This window comes from Salmo salar, chromosome ssa04 (assembly GCF_905237065.1).
Source record: "Salmo salar chromosome ssa04, Ssal_v3.1, whole genome shotgun sequence".
Taxonomy (NCBI): domain Eukaryota; kingdom Metazoa; phylum Chordata; class Actinopteri; order Salmoniformes; family Salmonidae; genus Salmo; species Salmo salar.
The window spans coordinates 85,286,941-85,301,805 of record NC_059445.1 but is presented as its reverse complement, the minus strand read 5'-3'; the positions used below and the strand labels follow the sequence as shown (position 1 = coordinate 85,301,805).

The 14,865-nt window shown below is 44.5% G+C and overlaps 1 protein-coding gene across 1 annotated transcript in view; it reads left to right on the top strand.

Moving 5' to 3' along the window:
• The first annotated feature begins 2,382 nt into the window (after positions 1-2,382).
• The window catches only part of LOC106604009 (ubiquitin-like protein 3), a 41,927-nt gene continuing 29,444 nt past the window's right edge, over positions 2,383-14,865 (top strand). Inside the window, exon 1 of the mRNA XM_014198338.2 lies at positions 2,383-3,003. Coding sequence (XP_014053813.1) covers positions 2,965-3,003 — 39 coding nt within the window. The 5' untranslated portion in view covers positions 2,383-2,964. The remainder of the gene's footprint in view (positions 3,004-14,865) is intronic.

Sequence of the window (14,865 nt, the reverse complement as noted above, 5' to 3'; positions counted from 1 at the left end):
AGACCGCCGAGCGCCGCCCGAACAGGGAGAGGAGCCACCTTCGGTAGACTACGTGACATCTACACACAATACCCCATGATAATGAAGCGAAAACAGTTTTTGGTTGTTGTTGAAAATGTTGAATATGTATAAATAAATAAAAAGAACAGCAATACCTTATTTACATAAGTATTCAGACTCTTTGCTATGAGACTCGCAATTGAGTTCAGGCGCATCCTGTTTCCATTGATCATCCTTGAGATGTTTCTACAACTTGATTGGAGACCACCTGTGGTAAATTCAATTGATTGGACATGATTTGGAAAGACACACACCTGTCTTTATAAGGTCCCACAGTTGACTGTGCATGTCAGAGCAAAAACCAATCCATGAGGTCGAAAGAATTGTCCGTAGAGCTACGAGACAGGATTATGTCGAGGCACAGATCTGGGGAAGGGTAACAAAACATTTCTGCAGCATTGAAGGTCCCCAAGAACACAATGGCCTCCATCATTTTTAAATGTAAGAAGTTCGGAACCACCAAGACTTCCTAGAGCTGGCTGCCTGGCCAAACTGAGCAATAAGGGGGGGGAGGGCCTTGGTCAGGGAGGTGACCAAGAACCTGATGGTTACTCTGACAGTGCTCCAGAGTTCCTCTGTGGAGATGGGAGAACCTTCCAGAAGGACAACCATCTGTGCAGCACTCCACCAATCAGGCTTTTATAGTAGAGTGGCCAGACGGAAGCCACTCTTCAGTAAAAGGCACATGACAGCCCGCTTGGAGTTTGCCAAAAGGCACCTAAAGGACTCCCAGACCATGAGAAAACAAGATTCTCTGGTCTGATGAAACCAAGATTGAACTCTTTGGCCTGAATGCCATGCGTCACATCTGGAGGAGGAAACCTGGCCAATACCATCCCTACGGTGAAGCATGGTGGTGGCAGCATCATACTGTGGGGATGTTTTTCAGTGGCAGGGACTGGGAAACTAGTCAGGATCTAGGCAAAGATGAACGGAGAAAAGTACAGAGAGATCCTTGATGAAAACCTGCTCCAGAGCGCTCAGGACCTCAGACTGGGGTGAAGGTTCACCTTCCAACAGGACAACGACCCTAAGCACACAGCCAAGACAACGCAGGAGTGGCTTTGGGACAAGTCTCTGAATGTCCTTGTATTGGTACCCCCTGTATATAGCCTCCACATTGACTCTGTACCGGTACCCCCTGTATATAGCCTCCACATTGACTCTGTACCGGTACCCCCTGTATATAGCCTCCACATTGACTCTGTACTGGTACCCCCTGTATATAGCCTCCACATTGACTCTATACCGGTACTCCCTGTATATAGCCTCCACATTGACTCTGTACCGGTACCCCCTGTATATAGCCTCCACATTGACTCTGTACAGGTACCCCCTGTATATAGCCTCCACATTGACTCTGTACCGGTACCCCCTGTAAATAGCCTCCACATTGACTCTATACCGTAACATCCTGTATATAGCCTCCACATTGACTCTGTACCGTAACATCCTGTATATAGCCTCCACATTGACTCTGTACCGTAACACCCTGTATATAGCCTCCACATTGACTCTGTACCGTAACACCCTGTATATAGCCTCCACATTGACTCGGTACTGGTACCCCCTGTATATAGCCTCCACATTGACTCTGTACCGGTACCCCCCTGTATATAGCCTCCACATTGACTCTGTACTGGTACCCCCTGCATATAGCCTCCACACTGACTCGGTACTGGTACCCCCTGTATATAGCCTCCACATTGACTCTGTACTGGTACCCCCTGTATATAGCCTCCACATTGACTCGGTACTGGTACCCCCTGTATATAGCCTCCACATTGACTCGGTACTGGTACCCCCTGTATATAGCCTCCACATTGACTCGGTACTGGTACCCCCTGTATATAGCCTCCACATTGACTCTGTACCGGTACCCCTTGTATATAGCCTCCACATTGACTCTGTACCGGTACCCCCTGTATATAGCCTCCACATTGACTCGGTACTGGTACCCCCTGTATATCTCCTCTTTATTGTTATGTAATTTTCTTGTGTTACTTTTAGATAGACTTTAGTTTATTTAGTAAATATTTTCTTAACTCTGTTTCTTGAACTGCATTATTGGTTAAGGGTTTGTAAGTAAGCATTTCACTGTAAGGTCTACACTTGTTTTATTTGGCGCATGTGACAAATACAATTTGGTTTGATGTAAATATCTTCAGACTTTTTATAGATTGGTCACCTTGATTTGTGTCTAGGGTCACTTTACTCGACCCCCCCTCCCGGAGTGTGTGTTTGTGTGTGTTCACTCGTGTGAAAAGAAACTCCCACTCTCCCCACCCTCCTCTCCTACCACCTTTTTTCACAGTACTGCCGCCATGTTCTTCTGAGTCAGGATGACAGATTGGCAGAAGAGAGTCAGGAACAAAGTCTGTGACTAAAAAAACGATGGTTTAACTCTGCTTTTCGGAGTATGACCGAGAGATTATTTTTTTTAAAGCCACGGAACGTTTAGGACGGCGGAGGGTTTTCGTTTTTTTTAAAATTTGAAACAGAGTCGTTCCGATTTTTACAGCGAGATCGGTATTTCCTAATGTTACAGCGCGATATATTTTGGTTTTCCAATGGCGTAGGGACCTTTTATAAAGGCAGATCTTTTTACATATTTGGGGTCAATGGGGGCCCTCCGATCAAATCTATAACCACATCCAGTCTGTTTTGAGAAACCTGCCTTTTAACGGGGGAAGAAAAAAATACACACAGAATAAATGTGAAATAGAATAACACATTTCAACATTTCTTTCCTGCCTCTGAACGGAGAGTTGTGATACCAACGGAATTTAGTAACTAGGTGTTTTTGGACGTTTAACTGATTGTCGAAGACTCATAATTTACAGTCTACTACGTTTAAAAGACAACGAAATAGTATTTATTTCCTTCCGTGAAGCGCTACTGTGGATGGATTCCAAGATGACAGGCTCTACCCCCGCGGACATGGTGAGAGATTTATTTATTTATTTATTTATTTATTTTAACTATTGGCACATCGTTATAAAAACATAGCGTCATAATATGACATTTTAAATGTCTCTATTCCTCTGAAACTTTTGTTAGTGTAATGTTTACATTTCATTTGGATTGTTTATTTAACTTTAGTTTATGATCTAATTTAACTTACTTTGGAAATGTAAACATATTGTAATGAAACAGGCAGGGAGCGGGTCTCGAACCCACGTCCTTCTGGCCCGAAGTCCAGCGCGCTTTCGACTGCTCCGCAAAATATATACTAAAGCTTCAGAGTCGATATCCGCGCTTATAAACCCAGGGTCGTTAAAATATGTTTCCCATGTTAATAAAACCCTTTGAGAATGTGCCAATGAATGTTTCAGTAGAAAATGTAAACCGTTCGATGCATACCACTTTGCCCTCCAACGTAAAAAATAAAAATAAACACATATTGCGAATTGGTCTGTGATACATGATTGTCTTCCCACTGGGCACAGACGTCACTTCAACGTTTATTCACCGTTGAAACAACGTTGATTTAACCAGTGTGTGTGATAGATGCGGTAAAAAGAGGTCAATGCAACTCGACCCAAACAATGGAAACGCGCGAAAGAGCCCGAATCTCCTCATTGCCCCACATCGAAATTACTCAACATTTAGACTATTGTTTAAAGGTGTAATTTCACACAATGTTGAAGTAGAAATCGGAGTATAAACGCTTGTATGGATGTCAACCCCAATACATGTTCATGTCATCGTCACCAATCATCTGCATTGCAGTTAAAAACGACTTTTGACTACCACCACCACCAATACCGATTTCTGTATGCTAGCAATGCTACCAGTTTATACGAACAGGAGTTAGCATTTAGCAGTCACTTCTAAACCTGATTTAAAAAAAAATAACGAATAAATGTTATGCACCTAAAACAGCCAAACATATCCAGACATTGTGGGCCAGTTACAATACGTCAATCATGACGGATTTTTGAAGAATATCCACTTAGTTAAAGCAGATTAGTTGTTGAATCTGCTCCAATCCGGTGTCCTGGTCTGCTTCCATTGAGCTCTTTTACATCTATTGGTGTGATCGCACTGCATCAATACAGAAAAATTGAACAACCACATTCATCTAGGAAATAATACGTTATTTTGGCTATTCAGATGGCTATAATTTATTTTCCATTTAATACGAGGTTAATGATTAAACGATATTTGGTATTAAAGTAGGGGAAAGGAATGAGAAGGACAGATTGAGCGGCTGTAGCTAGATACTGTTGACATTTCGCGCTGTCTGTGTGAAGTTGCGTGGTGCGCCCTCACCTTCTCCAGGCATGCACATCCTCGCTGCTTATCTACTGTATGAATGCCATTACATCATGACGTGGCGTGGTGCGCCCTCACATTCCCCAGGCACGCACGGCCTCGCTGCTCGCTGCTTATCTACTGTATGAATGCCATTACATCATGACGTGGCGTGGTGCGCCCTCACATTCCCCAGGCACGCACGGCCTCGCTGCTCGCTGCTTATCTACTGTATGAATGCCAAAACATCATCATCCGAACGCCAATGGTCATCCTCTTGTCTGTGTCTGTGTGTGTGTGTCTGACTGTGTCTGTCTGTCTGTCTGGCGGTGTGTTGGTTTGACACACACACACACACACACACACACACACACACACACACACACACACACACACACACACACACACACACACACACACACACACACACCTCATCTGTTGTGTGGGCTATGGATGGATATACGAAGCAGATCATCACGTAATGTTCTCTATATCCGGGATATATATATATATATATATATATATATATATATATATATATATATATATATATATATAGAGATATAAGATGTCCCAGTATATATATATATAAGATGTCCCAGTATATATTTGAAGAGTTAAAGTATAGATAAATATATATAAAATATCCCAATATATATACAGTTGAAGACGGAAGTTTACATCCACTTAGGTTGGAGTCATTAAAACTCGTTTTCCAACCACTCCACAAATTTCTTGTTATCAAACTATAGTTTTGGCAAGTCGGTTAGGACATCTACTTTGTGCATGACACAAGTAATGCTTCCAACAATTGTTTACAGACAGATTATTTCACTTATAATTCACTATAATATGACTCATATATTCTGACTAATAACTCTGACAAATAACTCTGGCTAATAACTGGTTAATAACTCTGGCTAGTAACTCTGGTTAATAACTCTGGTTAATAACTCTGGCTAATAACTGGCTAATAACTCTGGTTAATAACTCTGGCTGATAACTCTGGTTAATAACTCTGGTTAATAACTCTGGTTAATAACTGGTTAATAACTCTGGCTAATAACTCTGGCTAATAACTGGTTAATAACTCTGGTTAATAACTCTGGCTAATAACTCTGGTTAATAACTCTGGTTAATAACTCTGGTTAATAACTCTGGCTAATAACTCTGGTTAATAACGCTGGCTAATAACTGGTTAATAACTGGTTAATAACTCTGGCTAATAACTGGTTAATAACTGGCTAATAACTGGCTAATAACTCTGGCTAATAACTGGTTAATAACTGGTTAATAACTCTGGCTAATAACTGGTTAATAACTCTGGCTAATAACTGGCTAATAACTCTGGTTAATAACTGGTTAATAACTGGTTAATAACTGGTTAATAACTGGTTAATAACTGGCTAATAACTGGTTAATAACTCTGGCTAATAACTGGCTAATAACTCTGGTTAATAACTGGTTAATAACTGGTTAATAACTGGTTAATAACTGGCTAATAACTGGTTAATAACTGGTTAATAACTCTGGCTAATAACTTCAGAAAAAGGACGAAGAGACTAAGTGGTTTTAAAGTTTTTTTAAAGTTTTTTTTTAAGAATGAGAGATTCAGAGCGTGAGAGAGATTGGCGTACAATGTGTTACAGAGAGAGAGAAAGAGGGGGGGGTTGAGCGGATTTGTGTTCTTTCAAAGCCTACAGGACTGTAGTTTAATGGAAAGAGGGAGGGAGAAATAAACAGAAACAGAGAGGGATTGGTGAGGTGTGGGTTAAAGACAGAGGAAGTGCAGCAGACTGGTTCAATAAAGAAAACCTTTCAGCTGGGAACAGTTTCCACCCGACAGCTCTGTCCTGTTAGAGAGAGAGAACGAGACAGAGCTGAGCACGTTTACACCACCGCTACAGCTGACACAGACAGACGGAGGGAGAGGGAGAGAGAGAGAGATGTATACAGAGAAGGAGAGAGAGGGATGTATTCAGAGAAGGAGAGAGGGATGTATTCAGGGAAGGAGAGAGATGTAGAGAGAGACAGAGAAGGAGAGAGAGGGATGTATTCACAGAAGGAGAAGAGAGGGATGTATTCAGAGAAGGAGAGAGGGATGTATTCAGAGAAGGAGAAGAGAGGGATGTATTCAGAGGAGAGAGAGAGAGAGGGATGTATTCAGAGAGAGAGAGAGAGAGAGGGATGTATACAGAGAAGGAGAGAGGGATGTATTCAGAGAGAGAGAGAGAGAGGAATGTATACAGAGAAGGAGAGAGGGATGTATTCAGAGAAGGAGAGAGGGATGTATTCAGAGAAGGAGAGAGGGATGTATACAGAGGAGAAAAGAGGGATGTATTCAGAGAATGAGAGAGGGATGTATACAGAGAAGGAGAGAGGGATGAATACAGAGAATGAGAGAGGGATGTATTCAGAGAAGGAGAGAGGGATGTTTACAGAGAAGGAGAGAGGGATGTATTCAGAGAGAGAGAGAGAGAGAGGGATGTATACAGAGAAGGAGAGAGGGATGTATTCAGAGAGAGAGAGAGAGAGGGATGTATACAGAGAAGGAGAGAGGGATGTATTCAGAGAAGGAGAGAGGGATGTATTCAGAGAAGGAGAGAGGGATGTATACAGAGGAGAAAAGAGGGATGTATTCAGAGAATGAGAGAGGGATGTATACAGAGAAGGAGAGAGGGATGAATACAGAGAATGAGAGAGGGATGTATACAGAGAAGGAGAGAGGGATGTATACAGAGAAGGAGAGAGGGATGTATTCAGAGAGAGAGAGGGATGTATACAGAGAAGGAGAGAGGGATGTATTCAGAGAAGGAGAGAGGGATGTATACAGAGAAGGGGAGAGGGATGTATTCAGAGAGAGAGAGAGAGAGAGGGATGTATTCAGAGGAGAGAGGGATGTATTCAGAGAATGAGAGAGGGATGTATTCAGAGAATGAGAGAGGGATGTATACAGAGAAGGAGAGAGGGATGTATACAGAGAAGGAGAGAGGGATGTATACAGAGAAGGAGATGTAGAGAGGGTACAGTCTTGCACACATTTGTTTTCATCACATGGAGAAGTCTACAGAACTCTCCTCTGTCTGGCATTAATAAGTGTATGTGTGTGTGTGTGTGTGTCTGTCTGTGTGAGTGAGTATGTGCGTGTGCCTGGTTCTGTGTGCCTGGTTCTGTGTGCCTGGTTCTGTGTGTGTGTGCCTGGTTGTGTGTGTGTGTGTGTGTGTGTGTGTGTGTGTGTGTGTGTGTGTGTGTGTGTGTGTGTGTGTGTGTGTGTGTGTGTGTGCCTCAAGCAGACTGGGGCTATTTCTCAGGGTGAGTGTAAGAGCGTGCATAATGTGTATACGTTCCTGCACCCGTGTGTGTGTGTGTGTGGGGGGGGGAGTGGGGGTGTGTGTGTGGGGGAGGGGGGAGTGGGGGTGTGTGTGTGTGGGGGAGGGGGGGAGTGGGGGTGTGGGGGTGTGTGTGCTTGCAAACACTTCCTCAGCCTTGGACCAGAATGACTGAGGGCTTTTCATCCAGCTCATCATTTATGCATGGAATGAAAATGTATTAGTATCACAAAACAGGACACACACACACACACACACACACACACACACACACACACACACACACACACACAGGCTTTGACTGCGGGGCAATAGACTAACTGCTCTTAGAATGGAAAGAGAGAAGAGGGGAGAGAAAGATAGCCAGTGTGATGAAGTCTTCCTCCTACAGTATCTCCATCTCTCTTCCTCCTGCAGTATCTCCATCTCTCTTCCTCCTACAGTATCTCCATCTCTCTTCCTCTATTCCTCCTGCAGTATCTCCATCTCTCTTCCTCCTACAGTATCCCCATCTCTCTTTCTCCTACAGTATCTCCATCTCTCTTCCTCCTACAGTATCTCCATCTCTCTTCCTCCTGCAGTATCTCCATCTCTCTTCCTCCTACAGTATCTCCATCTCTCTTCCTCTTTTCATCCTACAGTATCTCCATCTCTCTTCCTCCTGCAGTATCTCCATCTCTCTTCCTCTTTTCCTCCTACAGTATCTCCATCTCTCTTCCTCCTACAGTATCTCCATCTCTCTTCCTCTCTTCTTTGCTTCTGCCCTTATTCTTTCAGTCTCATCTGCAACCTCGCTTCTCTCACTCTCTCTCCTCGCAACTGGGTTGTTTGGTTGACCCTGTTGCTGGGTTGTTTGGTTGACCCTGTTGCTGGGTTGTTTGGTTGACCCTGCTGCTGGGTTGTTTGGTTGACCCTGCTGCTGGGTTGTTTGGTTGACCCTGCTGCTGGGTTGTTTGGTTGACCCTGCTGCTGGGTTGTTTGGTTGACCCTGCTGCTGGGTTGCAGTCATTGGGTCACTTAGTTGGGTTGTTTTCTTTAAAAACGTGTTTTATTGATGCAGGGTGCTGGGTTATTGCGATATGACGCAGCGGGTCAGTGCAGAAGATTGGAGGTGTGGCTTACTAGGGTTGTGGCATTCAGATAGTTATTTTTGGCCACCCGTGAGAGTAAATGTCCTTTAGGTTAATCTGTTCTGTGGTATTATTATCACATGTTTTTGTATTTATTAAGGATACCCATTAGCTGCTACCATGGCAGCAGCTACTCTTCCTGGGATCCAAACAAGATTAAGGTAACTTTTTTAACCTTTATTTAACTAGGCAAGTTAGTTAAGAACAAATTCTTATTTACAATGGCAGCCTACTGGGGAACAGTGGGTTAACTGCCTTGTTCAGGGGGCAGAACGACAGATTCTTACCTTGTCAGCTCGGGGATTCGATCCAGCAACCTTTCTGTTACTGGCCCAACGCTCTAACCACTAGGCTACCTGCCGCACCAGGTAATTACATCACAAACAAGTATATAATAAACCAGTACATTATACCACCTGTTATATTATTACACCACTACATATCTACAATACAACTTGTATAATACCACAATATTACAATATGTATGTGTGTGTAGAATGCGTTTTAGTGTGTGTATGCGTGTGTGTGTGTGTGTGTGTGTGTGTATGCGTGTGTGTGTGTGTGTGTGTGTGTGTGTGTGTGTGTGTGTGTGTGTGTGTGTGTGTGTGTGTATGCGTGTGTGTGTATGCGTGTGTGTGTATGCGTGTGTGTGTGTGCCGGTGTGTGTGTGTGCCAGTGTGTGTCTCTTCAGAGTCCGCATTCCATAAGGTATAGTTTTATCTGTTTTATAAATCTGATTTTAGTGCTCGCTTGAGTTACTTGTTGTGGAATAGATTTCCTTGTAATCATGGCTCTGTGTAGTACTGTGTGTTTCCCAGAGTCTGTTCTGAACTTGGGGACTGTGACGAGACCCCTGGTGGCATGTCTTGTGGGGTATGCATGGGTGTCTGAGCTGTGTGCTGGTCATTTAAACAGACAGCTCGGTGCTTTCAACATGTCAATACCTTTCACAAAGAAAAGTAGTGATGAGGTCAATCTCTCCTCTACTTTGAGCCAGGAGAGATTCACATGCATGTTATTGATATTAGCTCTCTGTGTACATTTAAGGGTTAGCCGTGCTGTTCTGTTCTGGGCCAAATGACTTGGCAGTAGTCCAGGTGTTATAAAACCAGGGCCTGTAGGACTTGTTTTGTTGATAGTACTGTTAACAATGCACATAGAGAAGTCATACCACTGCTCTGTATATGCAAGTCATTAACAATGCACATAGAGAAGTCATACCACTGCTCTCTGTATAGGCAACTCATTAACAATGCACATAGAGAAGTCATACCACTGCTCTCTGTATAGGCAATTCATTAACAATGCACATAGAGAAGTCATACCACTGCTCTCTGTATAGGCAATTCATTAATAATGCACATAGAGAAGTCATACCACTGCTCTGTATATGCAAGTCATTAACAATGTACATAGAGAAGTCATACCACTGCTCTCTGTATAGGCAACTCATTAACAATGCACATAGAGAAGTCATACCACTGCTCTGTATATGCAAGTCATTAACAATGCACATAGAGAAGTCATACCACTGCTCTCTGTATAGGCAACTCATTAACAATGCACATAGAGAAGTCATACCACTGCTCTGTATATGCAACTCATTAACAATGCACATAGAGAAGTCATACCACTGCTCTGTATATGCAGCTCATTAACATGTACATAGAGAAGTCATACCACTGCTCTCTGTATATGCAAGTCATTAACAATGTACATAGAGAAGTCATACCACTGCTCTCTGTATAGGCAAGTCATTAACAATGCACATAGAGAAGTCATACCACTGCTCCACACCCTTTCAGAAGAAGGTATGCTGCTCTTGGACTGTAACACCAGTTGTTGCACTACACCCTTGTTTAACGTAATGTAATACCAGGGACATGGTGTTTCCACTGATAGCCTGACAGTGAGGACTTGTGAAGAGCAGAATCAACAAACTCTGAATAATCAAACAAAAAAAATCTGTTATGTGAGAATGTGTTTACCGTCGAAGGTGTAAACCAAAGTTCACGGTTAGCCATTGTTATGTAAATGCAGCTGAAAAAGCCCCAGCAACATTGCCTTGGTCCCAAGTCAGAGGAGGTTCACTGAGGCCATGGCCCAGAGAGTCCCAGGAGCTGGTCGTGGACGTAGAAACACTAAAGTCAGACTTTCTGGTAAATCACCATTGGAAATGCACTATAAATAAGAAGTGTGGTCCAAGAGAGAATGGCCCGTACGCTTTCACTGCAAGTTAAATAGTTGTTAAGACAGGCAGACAGACAGACAGACAGACAGACAGACAGACAGACAGACAGACAGACAGACAGACAGACAGACAGACAGACAGACAGACAGGCAGGCAGGCAGGCAGGCAGGCAGGCAGGCAAGCAGAAGGACGGACGGACAGACTGTAACAATAGTATTTCTGAGTAGGTTTGACCTTCACATGCACAGTGTCTAGGATTTATGCAACAGGTTGAACACACACACACACACACACACACACACACACACACACACACACACACACACACACACACACACCAAAAAAACGATGATAACTGCATCGAGCATGCACACTCACAACTTGCTCACATAACAGCAGTCCATTGATGAGAGAGACACACTATTAGAGACAATGCCCTCAGCAAGGATTTATCTACATAAGCCACGTTCTCTGATTGTGTGTGTGTGTGTGTGTGTGTGTGTGTGTGTGTGTGTGTGTGTGTGTGTGTGTGTGTGTGCAGTTTCAACACAATGGCAAAATGACAGTAAGCTAGCTAGTAATGAGTCACCTGTGTTTGACTGTGCTGACCTCTATGTTCCCTGTCTGTCCCTGTCTGTCTCCCTGCCCGTCTGTCTCCCTGCCCCGGCTGTCTCCCTGCCCCGTCTGTCTCTATTCCCCGTCTGTCTCTGTTCCCTGTCACCACTCAGAGCCTGTCACCACTCAGAGCCTGTCTGTCTCTCTGTCCTGTCTGCCCTCAGATCCTGTCTGTCTCTCTGTCCTGTCTACCCTCAGATCCTGTCTGTCTCTCTGTCCTGTCTGTCTCCCTGTCCTGTCTGTCTGTCTGTCTGTCTGTAAATATGTGTTACATACAACCTAACCTGATGACATAAGAGGCCTTGGTTCATAAGAGACCTTGGTTCATAAGAGAGAGTCCTTGGTTCATTAGAGAGATGCCTTGGTTCATAAGAGACCTTGGTTCATAAGAGAGAGGCCTTGGTTCATAAGAGAGATGCCTTGGTTCATAAGAGGCCTTGGTTCATAAGAGAGAGACCTTGGTTCATAAGAGAGAGGCCTTGGTTCATAAGAGAGAGGCCTTGGTTCATAAGAGAGAGACCTTGGTTCATAAGAGAGAGGCCTTGGTTCATTAGAGAGATGCCTTGGTTCATAAGAGAGAGGCCTTGGTTCATAAGAGTGAGGCCTTGGTTCATAAGAGAGAGACCTTGGTTCATAAGAGAGAGGCCTTGGTTCATAAGAGGCCTTGGTTCATAAGAGAGAGGCCTTGGTTCATTAGAGAGATGCCTTGGTTCATAAGAGAGAGGCCTTGGTTCATAAGAGACCTTGGTTCATAAGAGAGAGGCCTTGGTTCATTAGAGAGATGCCTTGGTTCATAAGAGGCCTTGGTTCATAAGAGAGAGGCCTTGGTTCATAAGAGAGAGGCCTTGGTTCATAAGAGAGAGGCCTTCGTTCATAAGAGGCCTTGGTTTATAAGAGAGAGGCCTTGGTTTATAAGAGGCCTTGGTTCATAAAAGAGAGACCTTGGTTCATAAGAGAGATGCCTTGGTTTATAAGAGAGAGGCCTTGGTTTATAAGAGGCCTTGGTTCATAAGAGAGAGGCCTTGTTTCATAAGAGGCCTTGGTTCATAAGAGAGAGACCTTGGTTCATAAGAGAGAGGCCTTCGTTCATAAGAGGCCTTGGTTTATAAGAGAGAGGCCTTGGTTTATAAGAGGCCTTGGTTTATAAGAGAGATGCCTTGGTTCATAAGAGTCCTTGGTTCATAAGAGAGAGGCCTTGGTTTATAAGAGGCCTTGGTTTATAAGAGAGATGCCTTGGTTCATAAGAGTCCTTGGTTCATAAGAGAGAGACCTTGGTTCATAAGAGAGAGCCTTGGTTCATAAGAGAGAGGCCTTGGTTCATAAGAGAGAGACCTTGGTTCATAAGAGAGAGACCTTGGCTCATAAGAGAGAGACCTTGGTTCATAAGAGGCCTTGGTCCAGCGGTTAAAAGGTCCAGAGATAAAACAACAGTAAACTGTAAGACAGTTAACATCTTCATACCCTGATAAAGACAGATTGTCTGTCAAAACAATGGTTATTACCTCTCCTAAACAGGTGTTCTACTCTGCTAGCCAGCACCTCTCCTAAACAGGTGTTCTACTCTGCCAGCACCTCTCCTAAACAGGTGTTCTACTCTGCTAGCCAGCACCTCTCCTAAACAGGTGTTCTACTCTGTTAGCCAGCACCTCTCCTAAACAGGTGTTCTACTCTGTTAGCCAGCACCTCTCCTAAACAGGTGTTCTACTCTGCCAGCACCTCTCCTAAACAGGTGTTCTACTCCGCTAGCCATCACCTCTCCTAAACAGGTGTTCTACTCTGTTAGCCAGCACCTCTCCTAAACAGGTGTTCTACTCTGCTAGCCAGCACCTCTCCTAAACAGGTGTTCTACTCTGCTAGCCAGCACCTCTCCTAAACAGGTGTTCTACTCTGTTAGCCAGCACCTCTCCTAAACAGGTGTTCTACTCTGCTAGCCAGCACCTCTCCTAAACAGGTGTTCTACTCCGCTAGCCATCACCTCTCCTAAACAGGTGTTCTACTCTGCTAGCCAGCACCTCTCCTAAACAGGTGTTCTACTCTGCTAGCCAGCACCTCTCCTAAACAGGTGTTCTACTCTGCTAGCCAGCACCTCTCCTAAACAGGTGTTCTACTCTGCTAGCCAGCACCTCTCCTAAACAGGTGTTCTACTCCGCTAGCCAGCACCTCTCCTAAACAGGTGTTCTACTCTGCTAGCCAGCACCTCTCCTAAACAGGTGTTCTACTCTGCTAGCCAGCACCTCTCCTAAACAGGTGTTCTACTCTGCTAGCCAGCACCTCTCCTAAACAGGTGTTCTACTCTGCTAGCCAGCACCTCTCCTAAACAGGTGTTCTACTCCGCTAGCCAGCACCTCTCCTAAACAGGTGTTCTACTCTGCTAGCCAGCACCTCTCCTAAACAGGTGTTCTACTCTGCTAGCCAGCACCTCTCCTAAACAGGTGTTCTACTCTGCTAGCCAGCACCTCTCCTAAACAGGTGTTCTACTCCGCTAGCCAGCACCTCTCCTAAACAGGTGTTCTACTCCGCTAGCCAGCACCTCTCCTAAACAGGTGTTCTACTCTGCCAGCACCTCTCCTAAACAGGTGTTCTACTCCGCTAGCCAGCACCTCTCCTAAACAGGTGTTCTACTCCGCTAGCCAGCACCTCTCCTAAACAGGTGTTCTACTCCGCTAGCCAGCACCTCTCCTAAACAGGTGTTCTACTCTGCTAGCCAGCACCTCTCCTAAACAGGTGTTCTACTCTGTTATCCAGCACCTCTCCTAAACAGGTGTTCTACTCTGTTAGCCAGCACCTCTCCTAAACAGGTGTTCTACTCTGCTAGCCAGCACCTCTCCTAAACAGGTGTTCTACTCTGCTAGCCAGCACCTCTCCTAAACAGGTGTTCTACTCTGCTAGCCAGCACCTCTCCTAAACAGGTGTTCTACTCTGCTAGCCATCACCTCTCCTAAACAGGTGTTCTACTCTGCTAGCCATCACCTCTCCTAAACAGGTGTTCTACTCTGCTAGCCAGCACCTCTCCTAAACAGGTGTTCTACTCTGCTAGCCATCACCTCTCCTAAACAGGTGTTCTACTCTGCTAGCCAGCACCTCTCCTAAACAGGTGTTCTACTCTGTTAGCCAGTACCTCTCCTAAACAGGTGTTCTACTCTGCTAGCCAGCACCTCTCCTAAACAGGTGTTCTACTCTGCTAGCCAGCACCTCTCCTAAACAGGTGTTCTACTCTGCTAGCCATCACCTCTCCTAAACAGGTGTTCTACTCTGCTAGCCAGCACCTCTCCTAAACAGGTGT